Source organism: Kogia breviceps, chromosome X (genome assembly GCF_026419965.1).
Source record: "Kogia breviceps isolate mKogBre1 chromosome X, mKogBre1 haplotype 1, whole genome shotgun sequence".
Classification (NCBI taxonomy): Eukaryota; Metazoa; Chordata; class Mammalia; order Artiodactyla; family Physeteridae; genus Kogia; species Kogia breviceps.
The window spans coordinates 89,477,008-89,499,781 of NC_081330.1; the positions used below are offsets into that span (position 1 = coordinate 89,477,008).

A 22,774-nucleotide genomic window follows, 5' to 3' on the forward strand; every position below is an offset into this window, starting at 1 on the left:
TTCCTTCCTTCCTTCCTTCCTTCCTCCCTCCCTCCCTCCCTTCCTTCCTTCCTTCCTCCCTCCCTCCCTCCCTCCCTCTCCCCCGTCCTCCCCCTTTCTTCCTCTCTCTTTCAATTTTCCTTCCTTCCTCCTTTCCTTTTTTCCTTCCTTTCTTCCCTCCCTCTCTTCCTCTCTCCTTCTCCTTCTTGCTTTCAATTTATGTCTTTCTTTCCTTTTTGGCTTCTCTGTGTTTTTTTCTTTTCTTATTTTAAAATACTGAACATCTACTTCTTGTAAATAAAAAAAGAAAACCACAATTCAGTGCCGTGTGACATGTGCTATCTGAGATTAAAGTGAGAACACGACACTGAGAGCCCAGCCTGGCGCATCCAGGCAGCTGTAAGCAGTTAGCTGAGACTCGGGCGGTGGTGTGGTTGAGGCCCAGGGAGATGAGGAGGCTGTAGTGAGTTTCTGACCTTGTTCCCCTCCACCCTCCCCTGCCAGGTGGAAATGCTGGAGAGGAAGTATGGGGGCTCCTTCCTGAGCCGCAGGGCTGCCAGGACCATCCAGACGGCCTTCCGCCAGTACCGCATGAACAAGAACTTTGAGCGGCTCCGCAGCTCAGCTTCAGAGAGCCGCATGTCCCGCCGCATCATCCTTTCCAACATGCGGATGCAGTTCTCCTTTGAGGAATATGAGAAGGCACAGAACCCCGCGTACTTCGAGGGCAAGCCTGCCTCGCTGGACGAGGGTGCCATGGCTGGTGCCCGGAGCCACCGGCTTGAACGGGGGCTCCCATATGGAGGCTCCTGTGGAGGGGGCATCGATGGTGGGGGAAGCTCCGTCACCACATCTGGAGAGTTTTCTAATGACATCACAGAGCTTGAGGACTCCTTCTCCAAACAGGTCAGCATCCCTGAAAAGGGCCTTTCCTCCCCATCCCTGTGCTCTGGCTACTCCTACGACTTTTTACCTATACTTCAAACTGAAAGAAGTTGCCCAACAAGCTTTTGATAACAACGAATAGCTACCATCTGCGTAGGGACTGTGAGAATAATGAGAAAGGATTGGCGAGAGAAAAATTATATCGTTTAAACAAGCAAGGTAAAAATCTGGGTGTCTAGAACACATAAGAAAATTAAAGTTCTCATTCTTTGGAATGTGAGCCACTATCAGATAAAGGCCTAACAGTTGATGAGCTCCTACTCTGTACCAGGTGCTGTGTATGCCTCATAATGACCTTCCAGACCGTGTTGTTATCCTGGTTTTACAGGGGAGGAGACTGAGGCTCTGTGGCCCTGAGAGGTGAAGTGACTTCCAAACTGGATTGGAACTCAGCTCTGACTGGTTCCAAAGGTTTCCCTTATACCATACGACCATGGACCAGGCTCTGTGCTGGGCGCCATGTGGGAGACAGATGAACCGGCCAGGGTTCTTTTTCTCAAGGATCTCCCCAAGCCAGTAGGAAATAGCAGACACATGTGCACAGGACTGTCTCCTGAAAGAATGTGCTCAGAGCCATGAGAAGGGATCACATATAGTACCATGGGAACCCAGAGGAGGGAGAGGAAACTTTCTTCTGGGAGGACCAGGCAGGCTTCTTTGAGGAAACAGCACTGGACCTGGGCCTTAGCAGACAGTTAAGAGTTAGCAAGTTAGAGATAGTCAGGAGGGTGTTGCTTGCATAGGCACTGCATCAGCAAAAGCAGGAAAGGGTGGGAATGTAACCGGTAGTGATAGTGGTAGGAGATCACTCTTGGCCTGTCGTGTGTCAGCATAGCTGATCAGCTGCAAATCCCAGTTTTGCTATTTCCGAGCTATGTGACCTTGGGCAAACTGTTTAACCCCACTGAAACATGATCAATAAAATGGAGATAAGACCTTCTTTTTAGAGCTGTTTGGAAGGTTCAGTTCAGCTAGGTAGTATATCTGAAAGCATGTAGTACATGGTAGCTGCTAAGTACATGTTCGTTTCCTTCCTAAAACCAAAGAGGTATTTGGCAGAAATTGTTGAATGGATGAATGAAAGAAAGTTTATAAGAGAAGAAATCATTCTGCTCTAACCTCTAGCCCTGCCATAAACCTGGGCATGCTTCCCTGGAGGTGTGTTGGGGGCGGTAGGGGGCAGGGGCACGTAGAGGGAAGGAAAGAAGTATTAAAGGGAAGATCTAAATCAGTCATTTATTCATTCATGCAACACATTTAATTGAACATCTCTTCTGTGTCAAGCAATGTGTCGAGCTGAGCTAAAAAGAGAGAAACCTGGCCTGGACCCATCCCTCAAGGGGGTAATGGAGCATTGGGCTCACAGTCTGGCCTGGGCCCAACTCTCAGTGCTATTCAAGTCTGATGGGGAAGTGTATTCATTATCTATTGCTGCATAACAAATGACCCCAAATTTTAGTAGCTTAAAACTGAATGTAAAGACTGAGCTTAAACAACAAATAGTTTTTCAGGGCCAGGAATCTCAGAGCGGCTTGACTGGTGGTTCTGGTTCAGGGTCTCTCATGAAGCTGTGATCAAGCTGTAGGGCAGGACTGTAGTCTCTGAAGACTTGACTGGGGCTGATGGGTCTGCTTGCAAGCTCACTTTCTTGGCTGTTGGCAGGAGGATTCAGGGCCTTACCACGTGGGCCTCTCTATAGGACTGCTCACGGTGTGGCTTTCCCCGGAGTGAGGGGTCTAAGAGAGGGAGCACAAGTGAGCGAGAGTGCTCATGATGGAAGCTTCAGTCTTTCATAACCTAATCTCAGAAGTGACATCTCATCACTTCTGCCGGATGCTGTCAGTCCCATAGACCAACCCTAGGACACTATGGTACACGAGGGTGTGAATACCAGGAGGCAGGGATCATTAGGGGCCAGTCTGGAGGCTGAAAACCATAGTGAGGCAGAGTTACCAGCCATGGTCCAGATTCTCGAGGCTAAATATTATGGATTTCCTAAGAGAGAACCAGACAGAGGGATCTGGGAGCCCAGAGGTAGCTGGGATTTTGGTTTACCCTAAGGGAAGGCAGAGGCAGGAATGTGGCTTGGATCAGGGAGGAGGTGGCATTTGGCTTGGGTCTACATGGACATGAAGGAGGTATTGGGATATCTGAGAAGGGAACTTGTGGGCATTAGTTCCAGCCCCTGTGAGCTCACAATGGCTCCCTGGGAGTTATTTTATATGCTGCAGAGAATCTGTGGAGGTCGGGGAGGGGAAGCCCTTTTTTTGGCTGCCCCACCAGGAAGATTCCCCCCTCTTTCTTTCCCTCCCTCCCTCCCTCATTCTCACCCTTCCACCATTCCACCATCCTTCATCTTTCCTCCCTTTCCCTCCTCCCCTTTTCTCCCATACAGGTAAAGTCTCTGGCTGAATCCATTGACGAGGCCTTGAACTGCCACCCATCGGGGCCCATGTCTGAGGAGCCAGGGTCAGCCCAGCTGGAGAAGCGAGAGTCGAAGGAACAGCAAGAGGACAGCTCGGCCACATCCTTCAGTGACCTTCCCCTCTACTTGGATGACCCAGTTCCCCCACCATCCCCTGAGCGACTACCCAGCACAGAGCCCCCACCCCAGGGCCGGCCTGAGTTCTGGGCACCCGCCCCTCTCCCACCAGTTCCTCCACCAGTGCCACCAGGGACCCGGGAAGATGGTAGCCGTGAGGAAGGCACTCGCAGGGGTCCTGGGTGCTTGGAATGCCGGGATTTCCGGCTGCGAGCTGCCCACCTTCCCCTGCTTACTATTGAGCCTCCTAGTGACAGCTCCGTGGACCTGAGTGACCGCTCAGATCGCGGCTCTGTCCACCGTCAGCTCGTGTATGAGGCTGATGGCTGCAGCCCCCATGGGACCCTGAAGCACAAGGGGCCACCAGGCAGGGCCCCGATCCCACACCGCCACTACCCAGCCCCGGAGGGCCCAGCCCCAGCCCCGCCAGGGCCCCTGCCACCAGCCCCCAACAGTGGCACTGGGCCCAGTGGTGTGGCTGGGGGTCGGAGGTTGGGGAAGTGCGAGGCAGCAGGCGAGAACTCTGATGGTGGAGATAACGAGAGCCTTGAGAGCTCCAGCAATTCCAACGAGACCATCAACTGCAGCTCTGGCTCCTCTTCGCGGGACAGCCTGAGGGAGCCTCCAGCCACCGGCCTGTGCAAGCAGACTTACCAGCGGGAGACCAGGCACAGCTGGGACTCTCCAGCCTTCAACAATGACGTGGTGCAGAGGCGGCACTACCGAATCGGCCTCAACCTCTTCAATAAGTACGTGCTCCTGTTCCCACTCCCTCGCCCCTTCCTACCCTGCTGCAGACACTTTGACCCCTGGAGGCAGTGATCCTGCTGCTACCATCCTCTCATTTTGTGGATGGTGTTTCTCTTCAGTTGTTCAGGGAAAAGAATTGGCAATAGGGTGACAACAGTAGAAAGCTGCCCCCACCCCCATGAGAGGCAGTTCTGGTCCTAGTTCTGCTTCTGGCTGGCTATGTCATCTTGGGCGAGATGCTTCCCTCTCTGGGCCCTAGTTCTCTGTCTATAGGATGGATTCTGAACTTTGGGTCGCACACCTTCCCTTTTTTGGTAGGGAGGCGATGTGGTGTATAAAGAACCCTGTTCTCAGAAACGGGAGACTTGGGCCAGACTCACTGGGTAGCCCTGGGCAAGGTGTGTCCCTTCCTTGGGCTTCAATGTTTCTATCTATTAACTAGCAGGGTGTGGATATTTGAGGTGTTGGGGGCAGGGTGCTGTGTTGGACTAGTCAGTGACCAGGACTGAGCTATTTCTAGGTACCTGGTCTTGTGCCAGGTGCTTAGCAATGGAATGGGAGTGTGACGTTTGATTAGAAAATAATTAGAAAACAAATGCCTTACATCTTCATCGCCTATGAGACACGGCCATCTATATTTAGTTTTCAGGATAACTCACGAAGGTTGGTAGTCGTGTCCCTATTTTACAGAGAAGGAACTGAGGCTTGGAGAAGTAAAGGGAATTGTCCCAAGTCATGCGTAGTAAGTGATGGATCTGAGACTCCTGTGGCACCAAAGTCTTCCAAATTCTAGCTTCGTAGGACCCTAAGGCTCTGGGGTTCTGAATATAGGATAGCTCAGACCCAGATATGGCCTAGTGGAAAACAGGGAGCAGCTTGTCTATAGAAACACTCACAGAGGCTGGGTGATACCTGTCTGAGTGGAATGTGGGATGCGGACAAAGTAATCTTTTCACTTCTCTCCTATTCTGAGGGTCTGTGACTCAGGGAGAAGGACTTAGCCTGGAACTCAGGCTTTCTCCCAGGACTCCTCGGTGCCTGTGAGAAATATCAAAGGTCCTGGCACACAGCAGGCTCTCATTAGATCTTAATTTTCTTTCAGTTGTAGTGTGGCTCCAGTGCAGGAGGAAGTTGGGTTGAGGGTACCTTGGAATTTTGAAGCACTGTGAAATGGGAAACTGTCTTCTTCTCCTTGGTCCTCAGTTTTCTCACCTGTACCATGAAGGGAGTGGACCAAGTTATATAGTCAACTTCCTTAGTTCTCTGAGGACACGGTTGGGCCCAAAATTAGTTCAAGAAATGGGACGGGGGCAGAGTTCCAGGAGGACACTCATTTCATCTACCTCCCCTCTTTCTGCAGGAAGCCAGAGAAGGGTATCCAGTATCTGATCGAGCGGGGCTTCCTGTCAGACACGCCGGTGGGAGTGGCTCACTTCATCCTGGAACGGAAAGGCCTGAGCCGGCAGATGATAGGGGAATTCCTAGGGAACCGGCAGAAGCAGTTCAACAGAGACGTGTTGGAGTGAGGACCCCAGGCTGGGGCAGAATGGGCCAGGGGTTCCTGGAAAAGGAGGGCAGGAGGGAGATAAACTTTGCAAAACAGGATGAATAGACCTTCCTTCTCCCATACCTGTCTGCCGCAAAGAGATCTGATCTCTCTTGGAACTAGTCCTAAAGTCTTCCGGGTGGCCCCAGGCAAGGCATGCTTGTCCTTTGGCCTGCTTTGAGCCTCAGTTTTCCCATCCCTGATATGAGTGGGTTGATGGAACAGACCGTTAGTAACCATGTGTCTGGCCTGGACTTTTGGGGATGGATTCCATTTCAGACGTTCTATCCTCATAAGTACTTGCTTAGGCCACAGGTCCAGATTTTGGAAGTCTATCAGTGGGGCTGTTGGTTCATTGGAGAAGGTCAGGGTGGGTCAGAGGTTTTCTGCAGGGAAATTGAGAGTGCCACACACCCTTCTCTGCTCCTCAGCTGTGTGGTGGATGAGATGGACTTCTCCTCCATGGATTTGGATGACGCACTCCGGAAGTTCCAATCCCATATCCGGGTTCAGGGTGAGGCCCAGAAAGTGGAACGACTCATCGAAGCCTTCAGGTGTGCCCACTTCCCACTCCTGAAGCTGCCCTTCCCTACTTTGGGGGGCAGTGTAGGATGTGTCTACAAGTCACCTCTCTGAGCCTTATACTTTCTTAACCAGAAAATGGAAGTTATAAATCCTATCTTGCAAGGCAGTTGTGAGGATCAGAGGTAATGTGCCTAAAGTATCCAGCTCAGCATCTGGGACATGGGCATCCAACAAGTGACAACAGCATCAGCAACAACAGCTCATATTCATTGAGCTGATACTGTACTCGCTAGATATTGGGTACTGAGCTGGACACTTTACATGATTATTTCAGTGATTACTCACAACAACCTGGTGAGGTAGGTGCTTCTCTTATTATTCCCATTTTGCAGATGAGAAATAGGAAGTTTAGAGAAGGTAAGTAACTAGCCCAGAGTCATGTGGTGAATAAGCAGTGGAACCAGGATTTGAACTCGTGTGTCTGACTCCATGACCCATGCCCTTAACTATTATCTTCCTCTGTGAATGCTTCGGGGATCAGGCATCAGACCTGGGTATAAATCCTGGCTCCGCCACTTTGAGGTATTTAGAGGGGAAACAGAAGAGTTACTGAGATCTTGTTTCCCAACATGGGAGAAGGATTTGCTTTGTAGTCAGAAAGATCTGCATTTTCATCCTGGTTTCACCATTTATCAGCTCTGTTGCCTTGGGCAAGTTGCCTTACCACTTTGGACCTCAGTCACTTCATCTGTAAAATGGGGCTGCTACTAGCTACCTTGCAGGACTGTGATAGGATTACATGAGATAATGTACATAAATCCCCTGGCAAAGCTCCATGAAAGGTAGCGGTTGTGATTTTTTACGTGCTAATCTTGAGGAAACTCTGAAGAAAGACGAGAGACCCAAAGGGTTTGAGAGTATGTCTTGGAGGAAGGAGTTGGTGGTGCCACATGGGAGGATAGTGGGTAGGTGGAGATTACTGGTGCCTGACCCTGGCCCTGACCCCTCCTGTCCTGCAGCCAGCGGTACTGTGTGTGTAACCCAGCTCTCGTGCGCCAGTTCCGGAATCCAGACACCATTTTCATCCTTGCTTTTGCCATCATCCTCCTCAATACCGACATGTACAGTCCCAGCGTCAAGGCTGAACGCAAGATGAAACTAGATGACTTCATCAAGAACCTGAGAGGTGACCCCAGACCTCCCCATTAGCTTTCCCTGTCTTTTACCTGGGAAGGGAAAGTGGGCTGGGTGGCAGGGGTGGGGAAGGAAGAGGGAGATCACATCTGCTCCCCGGAAATTAACCTGAATTTCTGCCAAGGCTGGATGTGCCCACAGCATTTACTTGTTAATTCACTCAAATAGTCGTTTGTCCATCCATTCATTCCCACACTGAATATTGACTGAATAGGAGGTCCTGAACAGGAGGTGCAAGCCCTGGCTCTTACAGAACTTACACTGATTCACTCACACGTCTGTTTACTCATCACTCCCTTTCCCTCCCTTGTTTATTTATGCCCATAAAGACTTGTTTATTTTAGGTACCCTTTCTTCCACTTATGCATTCATTTATTCACTCCACCAACCAGCCAGGCAGTTGACACTGGGTGCCTCATGTGTTCCAGTCCCTGTGGTGGGCGCTAAGGACCAGGGAGGGGCATCTGCCACAGTCCCTGCCCTAAGAGGTCTCCCGGTTTGTGAGAGAGATACCCAGCACAAGACAGAAAGTGAACTGTGATGTCAGACAGGGCAGAAGTACAGTCAGAACTCAGGGGAGAGAGAGCCTACCTCCAACATGCTTCCTGGAGGAAGCAGTATTTTCATTTTCAGGTGGTTCTTGAAGGCACAGATAATGTGATAGAACAATGATAGAGGACACTTACCTAGCAGTAAGAATAACAAAGGCACAGAGGTAGGAAAACGTAAAGTTGTTTGGAGAACAATCAAGAGGGGGTGGACAATCCAGTTGGTAAGGTCAGTTGGAACCAGTATCCAGCAGCCTTGAGTGCCAGATGAAAGGTGTCACCTTGACCTTTCTTCTCAGTTTATTGTATCGATGTCAAGCCCTGCCTCTCACCAAAGAGCAGCCTACTAAAAATGGCACAGATGTTAGGATTGTTTAAACAGAAATGAAAGAGGGAAGTATAATTGAGGAAAAACAAACAGACAAGACAAATTTGCTGACTGTCGCAGTTTGCACGATTGGGCTCTAAGCTCTCTGGCAGCTGAGGTAAAAAGGCGGTGTGATGAAGGCTCTTCCTTTAGCACCTGGTGTCCAAGGAGGAGGTGTGGCATTTCCAAAGGAGAAAACATTTTCTTTAGCAGAAGGTTTAGAGAGACGAGTGAGTGGGTTTCGCTCAGCAGACAATCAGAAGGATGGTAGACTTGAGAGGAGGGAATTAGACAGATCAGAGGCCATCTGGAGCTGTCTCCCAGAATCCTGGCCATTAGTCATTCGTTCGTTCCTTCATTCATTTCATCCATTCTCCCTTCCCCCCTCCCTGTCTCTCTCTCTCTCTCTCTTTCTCTTTGTGTGTGTGTATGTATATGTATGTGTGTATACATATATACATATACACACATATACATATTTTATATATGTATGTATATGTGTCTATATTTCCCCCTCCAATTATTAAATAAATAAGCAAACAAACAAATGAAATAAATACCTGCTCATTCTGGAAATTTTAGAAATATAGAAAGTTATTAAAAATTTTAACCATCCAGAATTCTGCCCCCTAGAGGCAACCATGGTTGATATTTTGGTGTATTCTAGTCTTTTTTTCCTGTGCATATGTAACTTTTTATACAGTTAAGATCAGGCTGTACATGCAATTTATTATCTTGCTCTTTTCACTTAACTTGCTACAGGAATTTTCTCATGCTTTTTTGATAAACATCAAATTTTTAAAAATAAATTTATTTATTATTATTTTTTTTTTGGCTGTGTTGGGTCTTCATTTCTGTGCGAGGGCTTTCTCTAGTTGCGGGGAGCGGGGGCCACTCTTCATCGCGGTGCGCGGGCCTCTCACTGTCGCGGCCTCTCTTGTTGCGGAGCACAGGCTCCAGACGCGCAGGCTCAGTAGCTGTGGCTCACGGGCCCAGTTGCTCCGCGGCATGTGGGATCTTCCCAGACCAGGGCTCGAACCCGTGTCCCCTGCATTGGCAGGCAGATTCTCAACCACTGCGCCACCGGGGAAGCCCCCATCAAATTTTTAATAGCTGTAAGTTATTGTATGAAGCAGGTATACTCAACTTTACTTAAGTATTCTTCTGCTGTTAGAACTTAGGTTGTTTCAAATTTTTCCCATAAGTTGTACTTATACATATATCTTTGCACATATTTCTGAGTAATTCCTTAGAGTAGGTTCCTAGAAGAGGAATCACTGAATACTTAGGCTTGCCAAATTACCTTCCAAAATAGTTACGTTAGTATATCTGCCTGCTTCCCTGAACTCTTACTAACACTGGATATTATCATTTAACATTATTTTTTCTAGTTAGAAAGGCCAAAATAAGTGTCTGATTGTTTTAGTCACACTGTACTCTGAGTTGTTTAGATAAAATCCCCACCTTGGGGAAGAAAGCAACTGACTATCTTGAAGGGTGCCTTTCTTGGCCCAATCCTGACCAAGGGACCAAGGGTGCCCACTCCCTCCAGTCCTGGCCGTTGTTATGGCCCACGCTTGGGTGTGGGGTGTTGTGGAGAATCCCTGCCACCCACTCCCCACATGTGTACTATATATTCCTGTGTATTCCCTCCACCCAGGGGTTGACAATGGTGAAGACATCCCCCGAGACCTCCTGGTGGGTATTTACCAGCGCATCCAGGGGCGCGAGCTGCGGACCAACGACGACCACGTGTCCCAGGTGCAGGCCGTGGAGCGCATGATTGTGGGCAAGAAACCGGTAAGTGCCTTGGGAGACTGCAGAAGGGACAGGGTTTGGGAGGTGAGTCCATGCCCCTCTCTGAGCCTCAGGCTCCCCTCAACTGCCGAATGGAGTGGGTGGTGATGCATTCCTCAGGGGTGGTGGGGCAGGTTGAGTGAGATGCTCCATGGGAATGCATCTGGCACATGGCAAGGCACATCATGGGTGCTGTATAAACATTAGCATCCTTCACACCTCTGGTTTTGCCTGTCCATCCCAAGTGAGCAGCCAAGATAATAATGAGCTGATGACCAAAGCCAAGAACACACTCTAGTCTTTTAGTCAACAAACATTTACAGATGCCTTTCCACTGAGCCCAGCATTTTGATTGGCACTGGGGTCACAGATATGAATAAGATGTGGTCTCTGTCCTTGGAAGCACTCACAGACCGGATGGGGAGGTGTCAGACAAAGACACAATACCTTCACCTTATAGTTAGGTTAATTTAGGGGAGTACACAGGAGGGAGAGGTCATTTTCAGCCCAGGGAGATCAGGAATGGCTTCTTGGAAAAGAGAACCCTGGAACTGGGGTTTGGAGGAGGGGTGGAATGTGGCCATAGGGAGCTGGGCAAGAAAGGCATTCCAGACACAGGGAGCTGCAGGGACAAAGATAAGCCGAGGCTTAGTTGCTTAGACTCCTTGTGTCACAGTGACAGTGATATGTACCAGTGGTGAACTTCCTCTTGCAGTTAATGTTAAGATGCCTGAAGCTGGTGGGCTGGCCTTGTGGACACCTATTTCTTCATGCCTATCTAGGTCCTGTCTCTTCCTCACCGTCGACTGGTTTGCTGCTGCCAGCTCTATGAGGTGCCAGATCCAAACCGCCCACAGAGGCTAGGGTTGCATCAGCGAGAGGTCTTCCTCTTCAACGATCTCCTTGTGGTATGAGCACTGAGGGGAGAAGGAGGGAAGGTGGTGAGCTTGGACCCCGGGTCTGGTGTGAACCATATTAACATTGGTGGGTGGAGGCGTGGCAGGTAAGGAGTTCTGCCGTGTGATCTGAGTGCCTCTGCCTCTCCTTTACTTCACCATTTGGAGGATCCATTTGGAGGTAGTGACAGCCACACGGGGGCAGAAAATGTGAGGACCAGGGCAGATGACAGGCTTACAATCTGGGAAGTGGTAGAAAAAGTCCCTGCCCACCTCAGTAGCCCAGTGGGTTGGCTGGAGGAAGTGAACCTGTGACCCTGGGGTCAGTCTGAAACCTTCCAGTGGTCGGGCTGCTTGAAGTGATTCTAAAAACCGAGCTCATCACCAGTGTAAACGTGTGTCTTTTAGAACTGGGACTCTTAGGACTCTGCAGGTGGGAAGGGAAGTTCAGGGTCTCCTGTCCAACCTCTTACCCCACGCAAGAGCCAGCTTCCTGCATGGCCCTCTGTTTGCATGAGTGCAGGCACAGAAGGCTGCCTTCCTCCAAGGCAGCCAGTTTCCCGTTCAGACAGCTCTGACTGCTAGAATCTGTCTCCCAGTGGGTTTCCTTCAATAATCTTCACTCAACCCTTGGGATCACAGAGAACAAGTGTTCCCCCTCTGCTCTGAGACAGCTCCTCAGGGGTTTGAGGACAGTGGCCTGTCCTTCTTTGGTCTTCTCTCCTCTAGAGCAGGTCTCCCAACCTCGGCACTGTTGACATTTGGGGCAGATGTGGGATACTTTGTTGTGAGAGCTGTCCTGTGCATTGTAGCCCTGGTCTCTACCTACTAGATAGCAGTAGTACTCCTCAACTAACAATGTCTCCAGACATTGATAAATGTCCTCTGGAAGGCAAAGTCACCTCTAGTTGAGAATTGCTGCTTTAGATGAAGCTCCTCCAGTGCCCCCTCTGAGCCTTTATTTCCTCCTCTGTGAAGCAGAGCTCATCCCTATCTCAGGGTTGTCATGGGGATGAAATAAGAGGTTAGATGCAGACTAGCCTAACCCAGAGGAGGGCCTGGCCCACGCAGGTATTGAGTAAATATTTCACCATCCATCATGTGCTGACACCTGTGGGTGCCCAGCCTCATGCTAGGCACTGGGTTCCCAGAGATTAGGGAGACTCGGTCCTCATTCTCGGGGAGCTCACAGTCTGAGCGGCTAAAAAGATGCTTCGCATAACTGTGCACTGTAACCATGCTGAAATCAAATCATGTGCTTTTAAACGCCATTTGCAGGTGGTCTGAGGTGTTTACAACCTATGTTAGCTCAGTCCAGAGTGCCCAAGTACTTGATAAAGACCTTGGGTTGTTGCGAAGAAGACTCGTTAACTCTATACATTGCTTTATTGAAGATTGCTAATGTGCCCCGGGTCTGGTCCAGGTGGGCAAGATACATGAAAACCAGACTCCTCTTGGTGCTCCCAGTCCAGCAATCACACACTCAGAGCACTCTCCTAAAGCCTAGCGGTGAAAGGCACTGAACCAGCACTCTGGAAGCTCAGAAAATGGCGGGAAATCTATGTGAGGTGTTAGAACAGGCTTCCTGGAGGGAGCAGCATTCAGTTAGTTCCTGTAAAAATCGAAAGTGCCTGTTGTGCATCGTCATTACATCAGGAACTTGAATTTTTCTCCCGTCTTCCCTGTCCTGCTCCACAGGGTTCAGTTCTCCCCAGCTTGTGGGTATGTGTGTTTGTGTGTATATGTCTTGTTAGTGGCGGTGGGGGAGAGGGGAGGACAGCTGCAAGCAATAGTTTCCATGTGGAAATTCCCCACGCCAAACCCTGCCTCTTGTCTTTTTCCCCACCCCTGCCGAAGGTCACCAAAATTTTCCAGAAGAAGAAGATCTTGGTGACGTACAGCTTCCGTCAGTCCTTTCCCCTTGTGGAAATGCACATGCAGCTCTTCCAGAATTCATGTGAGTCCCTTCTTGGATCCCAGCATCCCAAGAGTCTTTGCCATGGCCCTCATGCTCATCCTTCCTCCACACCAACCTCCAGTTTTTGGACTCCTTTACAACTGGGCTAAGGTCTCCAAAGCACCTACTTGGTCCCAGGATGTAAGACAGGCCAGGGTGGAGTATGACTTGTGCCCTGGGGAGCTCATGGTCTGGCAGAGAACTGCAGCATGTATGTTTTTTGGTGGGCCAGAGAGGTGGCGATCATGGTATGCATTGAAGGACTAAGCCAGAGGAGCTTTGATGGGTGGGTGGCCTCCTGGGCAGCAGAAGCAGTGTGAGTAGAGGTAGAGGCATGAGAAAAGGGGTTCTAGAGAGCAGCCAGAGCTCAGTCTGCCTTTACAACCCAGGGCCATGACTACCAGGAGTCTGGGGGCTTTGGAGCAAAGGGGATCTGCTGCTGATGCTCACGCAGAGGAGAGGCTGGGTCAGAGTTGGACATTAGAAAAAAATTATTTCACATATGAGCCACCTTGCTTCAGTCCCGACAGAGGTGCCTGACCTCCCCCGTCCCCACAGATTACCAGTTTGGGATCAAGTTGCTGTCTGCGGTACCTGGCGGGGAGCGCAAGGTCCTCATCATCTTCAACGCCCCCAGCCTCCAGGACCGGCTGCGCTTCACATCCGACCTGCGAGAATCCATTGCTGAGGTGCAGGAGATGGAGAAATACCGCGTGGAGTGTGAGTAGCCCAGCCACGTCTCCTTCCCCATCTCCTGATACAGTGCCTTGCAAACACTAAGAATCCTGTCCTCTGAGGAGCTCAGAGTTGAGGGTTAGCTTGTCCAACCTTCCTACCCTCATTCCAGGAACCCTTCAGCCTCTGCTTGAATAGCTTCAGTGACAAGGGGCTCATTAACCTCTCAGCCTCAGATTATTACTCCAAGCCCTAATTATGAGCCAACTCTTCCTTCTATTGAAAGGCAGCAGGGAAAAGAATCAGGGTACTGGAGGTAGGACTCTAGTTTCAGATGCCAGGTATGCTACTTATTATCTGGGTAAACTGGGACAAGGTGCCTGCCTCTCTGAGCCCCAATTTCTTCATACATGAAATTGGGGTGGTGAAATCTCCTTCGCAGAGTTGTGGAGATTCAATGAGATAAAGTGGAATGTGTGTCCTACATGTTCATAGGACATGAGTGTTGAACATCCTAGGTGTCCGACAAATGTTAGCCCCCTTCCCAGCCTCTCCTTTCCTCTCCCCACATTCTAGTTCCCGAGCTGAGTCCTGGTGACCCATCCTCCCAGCCTCTAGGGGCCATATCAAGTCATTTTGATCATATATGATGGAAAATAGTAATTACATCTCATTCCTCCCAATGCCCTCTAAGTTTTCTCTTCTCCAGGCTAAGCAGTCACAGTTAAGTAACATGGTGTTAAGGAGAAAGAGGCAGGCAGAGAAAGAGAGAGACAGAGACAAACAGAAACAGAGACAGAGGCGGCGGACAGCTCCTCAGTGAAGCCTTCACAGTTCCAGGGTCTGCTGTGCTCCTCAGCAAGGCAGGGTCACTCATTCAGCTCACCAGATCCTTGAGACCCTGGGGACATTCAGAGACAGGGTGAGCGTGCCAGGATGAGGGGAGGGTGATAGACAGAAGTCTCCATGACCTCCGCAAGGAGGCAGGAGTGTAAGGCTAAGAGTACGGGCTCTGGACTCAGGCAGACCTGCTTCCAGAATGTCGGCTCCCCCACTTCCAGCTGTATGACCCTGGGCAAGCTCTGTGACTTCTCGGATTCTCAGTTTCTTCCTCTGAAAACTAGCTACTAATACTTACCTCTGAACTGGTGTAAGGATTGAGAGAGATCAAGTACGCATAGCACCCAGCATACTGCTGGCACATGATAGATGATTTGATTCCCTTTGGTTTCCTGCTCCTGTCGTTCCAGGAGCCCTCAGCTCTGGAGCAAGGTGTCTGAGAATGGAGAGGGCTCTGGAGTGAGTGCCCTTCGCCTTAGGCTCGAAGGGCCTTCCTGCCCCTCCTGGGAACAAAGCAGCCAATGTAAAGCTCAGTTTTGAAAGGTAGGGGTGGTCTGGGAGACCAGGCAGGGAAGGGGAGAGGAGCCGGAGGAGCAGACACTGAGAGGGACAAGGGAAGACTGAGCCAGAGGAGATGGCACGAGACGGGCTGGGCGCCGCAGTGCTTAGGAGATGTAGCTGAGGTTTGGCTGTCCAGGGGGGTGAAGCAGGAGGCCTGAGGACAGAGCAGGTGAGGAGGGGGAAGGCCCACGGAGGGCTGGGGTCAGTCAGGTGGCCTCTCACTCCTGTCCCTGACCTTCGCTCCCTGTCTCCCCACCTGCCACCCAGCGGAGCTGGAGAAGCAGAAAGGTATGATGCGGCCTAATGCCTCACAGCCCGGAGGGGCCAAGGACTCGGTGAACGGCACGCTGGCCCGAAGCAGCCTGGAGGACACGTATGGAGCAGGCGATGGGCTCAAACGGGGAGCGCTCAGCAGTTCCCTGCGAGACCTCTCTGATGCAGGCAAGTCTCCCGGGGCCCCTGCCCAGGCTGGGGAGCCATGGGACCGGGTGTCCTCTTCGCCTCCTATCACTGACTGCCAGCCTTCCTTGCACCCGCCACACGTGCACGCACCCTGCCTTCATCCAGAGCCCTGGGTGCCGTGCCGCAGGGGGCCTGGGAGCCGGGTCAGAACAGGCGGAGCCCAGGGTTTGGGCCAGGGAGCGCGAATGGGGCCACAGTCTTAGCCCCTCTCTCTCGCCGCTCCACCTCTCCTCTCTTTCCTCTTCTATCTGTCCAGCACCACCTCTCCTCCTCCTCCATCTTTTCCTCCTCTCGCTCCTCCTTCTCCACCTCTCCTCCTCCCCACCTCCCCCTCTTCAGCGGGGGAAAGGGAATAGGGGTGTCTGTCCCCGGGAGGGGCCCAGACCTGGTGCCCAGCTCTGGAGCCCAGCAGGGTGGGGAGGGGGGGGTTGCTGCTCTGACGCTGGGCTCCTTGCTTGTGGGTGCAGGGAAGCGGGGGCGGCGTAACAGCGTGGGATCGCTGGACAGCACCATCGAAGTAAGTGCCAGCTCCTGCCCCACTTGTCCTCTGCATGAGCCCTGCCCCGCTGCCCATGGAGCCCCAGAAGAGGAGGGGACCTGTTGCTTCCCCCTCTTCCCTGCCGGGAACCCTGCGGCTACCTCTCCCAGCCAACCACTCTCTCAACCTGTCCTCAACTCTGTCTGTCCTCACTCTGCCTGTCTCTCAGTCTATCTTCCACTCTCCCAAGCCCCCTCTCAACCCCAGGGCTGACTCCAAGTAGTGAAGCCCTTGGAGTTGGGCCCAGAGAAGCTCTTACCTCCAAGTCCTGCTCTTTGACCCTGAGCAAGTCACTCTGTCTCTCTGGGCCTAACATACTCCCTGTCTGCAAAATGGGGATGAGGAGGAGGTACTGCTAACTCTTCCTCTCCCAGCTGAGGCTCAGATGAGATAGTGGATGTGATAGCAGAGCTCTGCAAGCTGGGGGCGCTCCATGTACAAGTACAGGACTGTGACTTGGTTTTCATTATGCTGTGGCGGGGGGGGGGAGGGTCCTGTCTCCCCAGCTCCAGCCCTCAGGGACCGGGTGGAGTTTAGGGTTGGGGGTTTAGGACATCTAGACCGGCCTGACTTCCACCCCTCCGCCCTTCCAGGGGTCTGTTATTAGCAGTCCACGCCCTCACCAGAGGATGCCACCTCCGCCCCCACCCCCGCCGCCAGAGGAGTACAAGAGCCAGAGGCCCGTCTCCAACTCCTCATCCTTCCTGGGCTCCCTATTTGGAAGCAAGCGGGGCAAGGGGCCCTTCCAGATGCCACCACCGCCAACAGGCCAGGCCTCTGCCTCCTCTTCATCTGCTTCTTCCACCCACCACCACCACCACCACCACCACCACGGTCACAGCCACGGCGGCCTGGGGGTGCTGCCTGATGGGCAGTCCAAGCTCCAGGCCCTGCATGCCCAGTATTGCCAAGGACCGGGCCCGGCCCCGCCCCCCTACCTCCCACCCCAGCAGCCCCCTCTCCCCCCACCTCCTCAGCAGCCCCCGCCCCTGCCGCAGCTGGGCTCCATTCCACCGCCTCCTGCCTCAGCTCCTCCCGTGGGGCCGCATCGCCACTTCCATGCCCATGGCCCAGTCCCAGGCCCCCAGCACTATACCTTGGGCCGGCCAGGCAGAGCTCCCAGACGGGGGGCCGGAGGACACCCTCAGTTTGCTCCACATGGCCGCCACCCCCTGCACCAGCCCACCTCCCCCTTGCCCCTGTACAGTCCTGCCCCCCAGCACCCTCCAGCCCACAAACAGGGCCCCAAGCACTTCATCTTCAGCCACCACCCACAGATGATGCCAGCAGCGGGGGCCGCTGGAGGCCCTGGATCCCGACCACCAGGGGGTTCCTACTCCCACCCCCACCACCCCCAGTCACCATTGTCACCACACTCACCCATCCCACCCCACCCCTCCTACCCACCCCTGCCCCCACCCTCACCCCACACCCCACACTCGCCCCTGCCGCCCACCTCCCCCCACGGCCCACTGCACGCCTCTGGGCCCCCTGGCACGACCAACCCGCCCACTGCAAACCCCAAGGCCAAGCCAAGCCGGATCAGCACCGTGGTCTGATGAACGGAGAGTGTGAGCTGGGGACTAGGGAGGTCTGGGGAATCTGCAGGAGAGGGACCTCACACCCTCTCTGCTTCATCAGTTTTTCCAAAACATATATACACATAGACATGTCCTCCTCCCCACTGCCTCCCTGCCTTGGGACCCCTCCTCTAACCCCCAACAGTCTCCATGGGATTTCCTTCCAGATTCAAGACTTCTTGCCACTTGAAGCCTATACGCAAGGCTCTCAAGCTCTGGGGAGTGGTGAGGACCTTTCAGAGATCCTCGTCCTCTTTCCTCTCTTCACCCTCTCCCCTCCCTTTCCCTGGAGGTCTAGTTGGGTGGCCTCAGACCTCCGGGCCAGTGTGAGCTCCCTGTCAGCTCTGGCTGGTAGGGAAGGGCAGGTGTCGGGAACAATGAGGGTGAAGGCTTCCCCAGGGCACCTCTGGCCCCATAGGGCCAGGAGGGAGCTCTGTAGAGTTGTGGCCAAACCTCAGCTGGCTCGGCCCTCTCTCTGACCTCAGGGCCTGGCCACGCACCTCCATGTGTCTCTCCACCTGCTGGAGGACATGGAGTATCAGTGCACGCGGTGGGTGGGCCCCCACTTATGCTGGTCCCCAGGTGGGGCAGTGCTTCCTCTTTGGAGCCAATCTCTGCCCTCTCTCCAGTGGGCCCCAGCCCAGACCTCTTCAGCTTCAGGACCTTGCCTCTCCTTGCAACGTTCTTATCCTGATCAAAGTCCAGACAGGTTTGGGGCGGGGGGGGCTCAGGTCTGGGATGAGAAGGGCGCTGCCCTCCCTCACCCATATTGCATGCCCCCCATTCCCTCACACCTACGCCACCTACAGCTGAAGACAATGCACTTTATAGATATTGCCCACACACACCTTGCTGGGGCAGGGCGCCCGGCATCAGCCCTGGGGAGAGGGGCTCCCAGAGGGCCACCGTGAGCCTGAGATGTCCTTCCTGAGGCAGAGATTGGAGCCATCATAGAGGGGGCTGGGGGCCAGGATGCCTGAGCCCTTCTGTCCGTCAAACTCTCCGCTGCCTCTCCAGCCCTTTTACAGCCCTGTTTATTTATTATAAATATATTTTTTACAAGCCCCAGCTCCTCTTCTTGCCCCGCATATCCAGCTCCTTTCTCAGCTCCTGCCTCCCTCTCCCCTCTCCACCACGGGCTGCAGTACAGACAGACAGATAGACCCTGGCTGTATGAAGGGCCAGGGACCCCAGGGCTTGGGGATGGGGAAGGGCAGCAGCGGGAGGGGCTGTATGGAGAGGAGCTGGGGTTTAGGCATTGTCTTTTTTCCTCCTTGTATATAAGAATGTATATTTGATGCCTCATAAAAGACCTTGTGCTCACCTCCCGCCTCTGCCTCCTACTTGTGCCCCCTCCCCCCACAGTGGAGCCCCGGGAGAGAGGCCTTAGCCCAGGGAGGTGAGGCGCTGATGGTAGAAGCTCAGGCAACTGGGTGGGTGAGATGCTTTGGTTGGGTGGGAGGTGGAGGTGAGGGAGGTTTTCCTGTCTCCGTTTCATTACCGATCTGCATGACAGAGCAGAGCGGCAAGGGTCTGGGCTTTGGAGTCGATCCAGTTCAGATCCTGGGGTTTTCCCTTCCTGGTGCCCTCGGGAAACTGAGTCTCTGTTTCCTCAGTTGAAAACTTGGGGTGATAAGCCATTGCCACATGGGATTGTGATGAAGGCATGAGGTAACGAATGTCCAGCAGCCAGCGTGTAGTAGGTGCTCAGCAAGTTAGTTAGTTCCCTTCTCTTCCTTTCACAGGTTGGATACTTCCTCTACTCTGTGGCAGCTATTCTCACCCCTCCTGTGACTGGCCAGGCTTTGCCCTGGAGCCCTCTCTCCTTCCCCACAGCTGGGCCACATTTGTGTCCTTAAGAGTGTGTGTGTGTGTGGGGGGGAATGGTGACCTGGGCCAGGAAGTGGGGGCTAGATACATCCGTTTTAAGAGCTCTGTGTACGTACTTGGGATGCTAGATAACAAATAGCTGAGCTCCCTTTAGTTTACAGAGGAGGGGTCAGGCCCAGAGAATGGAAGGGTCCTTCCCAAGGTCACACAGCAAGTCAGGATGGGGCGTTTCTGTCTTCTAGTCCAGGACCTTTTCCAGTGCCCCAAACTGCCTCCCTATAAAATGGACATGTTTCCAGCACCACTAATGATGTCCTGGGTCTCGGCAGAGCCTAGGAGGAATGAGGGACACTGGCTCTTGGTTAGGGTCAGCAGGGTCCCCAGAAGCAGCAGTCAGTACATATTTGGAGGGCCTTCTAAGAGTGTGGAATGGCCTCTAAGAGGGAGCAGTTTGGATGGCCCCACTCTTAAGCAGCTGGGATCAATGTCTTTGTTTTCTTCCTCATACGCACATTTAAGCAAAAGCAGCAGTTGGGGCCATCTAAGCATTTGGTCCAGAATCAAGTCCAGTCAGCAGTTTTTTTGTTTCTTCCCTGGTGGACCAAGCTGGACTGCCTTTGGTTGTTCCCACTTCTCCCACCTTCAGCTTGATGCTCGTTTTGTCTTCCCAAAGCTCAGCTTTTAGTACTCAGACTTGACTGTTGCCTTTGGCAAGTCACCTTGTCCCTCAGAGCCTGGTCTTTCACCTGTAGCATAGCGATAATAGTCTTGCAGGGCAGTTGTTAATAGATGCATGTGAACTGCCTACCTCCTGCCAGACACAGTCAGCTGTTCTTGGCCACCTACAGAAACAAGTACAAACTCCTTTGCCTTGACGTTGGAAGTCCTCCACCACGTGGCCCCGGCCAATCTCTGTTATCCTCTCATTTCTCGCCTACACTTTGGCCATCCATTCACCACCCCCTGAAAAGATCTGTGTGTAATTTCCAAACTCAGTATTTTACCTGTGCCTTCCCCGCTGCCAGATGTACTCCCCTAACATCCCTGATGGAGGTATTCTCACTTTTATGAGCTTAAAGGACCTATCCCTCACAAAGTGCCCTTGATCACATTCTCTGAGATCCCTCACATCATTAGCTATCTTCCCCACTACGCCATAGCTGGCACAGGCATGACACTGGTCTGAATCACCTCTGTTCAGAGTATTGCCCAGCACAGCGCTTGGCACAGCACAGATGACACTAAAATGTTTGTTGATTTGAATGAATGAATAGTTCTTTCTAAGCTAAATCTTAAAAGTATCTTGGCATTGGTTGATTTATTGATTGATGCAGACTGCAAGCTTTCAGGCCCCTCTGGAACCTCCTCATGCTTCTCTCAGCTCTCTCCTACCTTTTCCTCCTCCTCCCTTCCTCACTGCAGTCCCAGCACTGGGCCATCCCTGCTCCACCCTCCCCCTCTCCCTGGAGGCTCACCATCCAGACTGTGGAGGGGTGTTGGGCTCCTCACCTCCCCATCTCCCTGAGGACCTGAAGACAAGGAGTTCACTGACTGTCCTCAAACGTTCTACTGCCAATCTCTTTGGCAATGTGGATGAGGAGGGATGACACACAACAAAGGACAAAGGTCCTAGAATCTCACGGAGTTTTTATCTTTATCTAGACCAGTGCTGTCCTATTATAAGTCTTTCTGTGATTATGGAAATGTCCTATACCTGTGCTGTCCAATGTGGTAACCCCTAGCCACATGTGGCTATTGAGCACTTGAAATGTGGCTGGTTGCAACTGAGGAACTGAATTTTAAAATTAAAATTTAAATAGCCACGTGTGGGTACTGGCTACCATATTGGACAATGCAGGACAAGACTTTCAGAAGTAGACAGCCTCGGGGGATGATGTCAATACAATATAGTAGTAAGTGCAGGCCCAGAAGGAAGCACAGCGTGTGTAGGAGCACAAAGAAAGGGAAAACCCAACTTGGGGCAGGGGTCAGGTAAGCATTTCTGGAACCGCTCCTTTAGCTGAGTCTTGAAGAGTGAGTAGGAATTAGCCCAGTAAAGGAGGGCATTTGTCAGAGGGAGCAACATGTGCAAAAGCCTGGAGGTGTGCGAGTATGTAATGTTAGCGGAATAATGAGAAAGGAATACGAGAGGGCAGCCCAGGTGGTGGGCATGGTACATCCCAAAGCAGAGGTGAGCTGTCCCCATATCCTCATTCCTCTGTTGCCAACAGGTTTTCTCACCCAGGCCTCAGGCCTCCGGGGTCTCCATAGAAGCTAAAGAAAGACCAGGTGACACATTGGGCTACGTAGTGTCTCTGTTGTAAAGCTATAATTTTTCCCTCTGTAATTAATGAGTATCTTGAGGGGAGATGCATTGACATTATGTAACTGTCTTGTTATTCCTCAAACTTTCATTCACCAGTTTTAGCATTTACTGATGATTCTTGAGGTTGCCAAATGGTGACTGTCCAATGCCATCATTCTTTTGACATGGATTAGTTGGCTCTCCAGTGTAAAGGAGAGCTTTCCCTTCTCCTATGTTTATGTATTTATATTCTCATGGACCATGCTTGTCTATCATTTTCAGTGAGTTATAACACATTAATGTCATTCTTTATTTCGGTGTTCAAAATGTCCCAGATTTGGCCAGCAAGAGGCCCTCCAAGCTGGCTCCTGTGTCCTTTTGGCAGGTCTCCATCTTTCCTTGAGCACTTCCTTGTTTTCTGGCACCACAAGATGCTCCAGGCTCATCTTGTACTTTCCCTGCCCCAGCCCTGGAGTCAACCATTTTTTCCAAGGAGACCTGGAAATGCCTGGTTGACGATGGCATCTAGGAACCAAGATTTGGGCACTAAGTGTTATAGCTACGTTTTCAGGGTTTGCTTTTTTATTTGGAAAAAGTTTGAGCATCTATTGATGATTTTCTAACTCCATCATTCTTTGAAGGAAGAGCTTTCCCTTTTCCCTCATTTTATTTATTTCTATAAGTGTGGAGTCATGGATTTTTATTTTACTCAATGAGTTATAATCCACTACTGTCATAATTCATTTGGAATTATCATTATTTTGAATATATCATTTTATTGTTATGCATATGTATTAAGCACATAATATGCACCTATATTTCTCTTCCTCTCTCTCTCTCTCTCTCTATATATATATATATATATCCATAAATTCACATAGAGACCTTGATATCTTGAAGAGGCTCTTTTAATAATCTAGGCTAGAGATAGTAAATG

At 51.7% G+C, this 22,774-nt stretch overlaps 1 protein-coding gene across 4 annotated transcripts in view; it reads left to right on the plus strand.

The window, feature by feature from the left end:
• Positions 1-19,027, plus strand: part of IQSEC2 (IQ motif and Sec7 domain ArfGEF 2) — a 77,064-nt gene extending 58,037 nt beyond the window's left edge. For 3 of the 4 annotated variants that reach the window (XM_059049750.2, XM_067023056.1, XM_067023057.1), the window contains 12 exons: positions 484-885; positions 3,320-4,215; positions 5,577-5,738; positions 6,194-6,316; positions 7,307-7,473; positions 10,057-10,196; positions 10,976-11,101; positions 12,947-13,046; positions 13,605-13,766; positions 15,390-15,563; positions 16,052-16,101; positions 16,716-19,027. In XM_059049750.2, coding sequence (XP_058905733.1) covers positions 484-885; positions 3,320-4,215; positions 5,577-5,738; positions 6,194-6,316; positions 7,307-7,473; positions 10,057-10,196; positions 10,976-11,101; positions 12,947-13,046; positions 13,605-13,766; positions 15,390-15,563; positions 16,052-16,101; positions 16,716-17,681 — 3,468 coding nt within the window. In that variant the 3' untranslated portion in view covers positions 17,682-19,027. The remainder of the gene's footprint in view (positions 1-483; positions 886-3,319; positions 4,216-5,576; positions 5,739-6,193; positions 6,317-7,306; positions 7,474-10,056; positions 10,197-10,975; positions 11,102-12,946; positions 13,047-13,604; positions 13,767-15,389; positions 15,564-16,051; positions 16,102-16,715) is intronic. The other variant, XM_059049749.2, reaches the window with a different exon arrangement.
• The last annotated feature ends 3,747 nt before the right edge of the window (positions 19,028-22,774 follow it).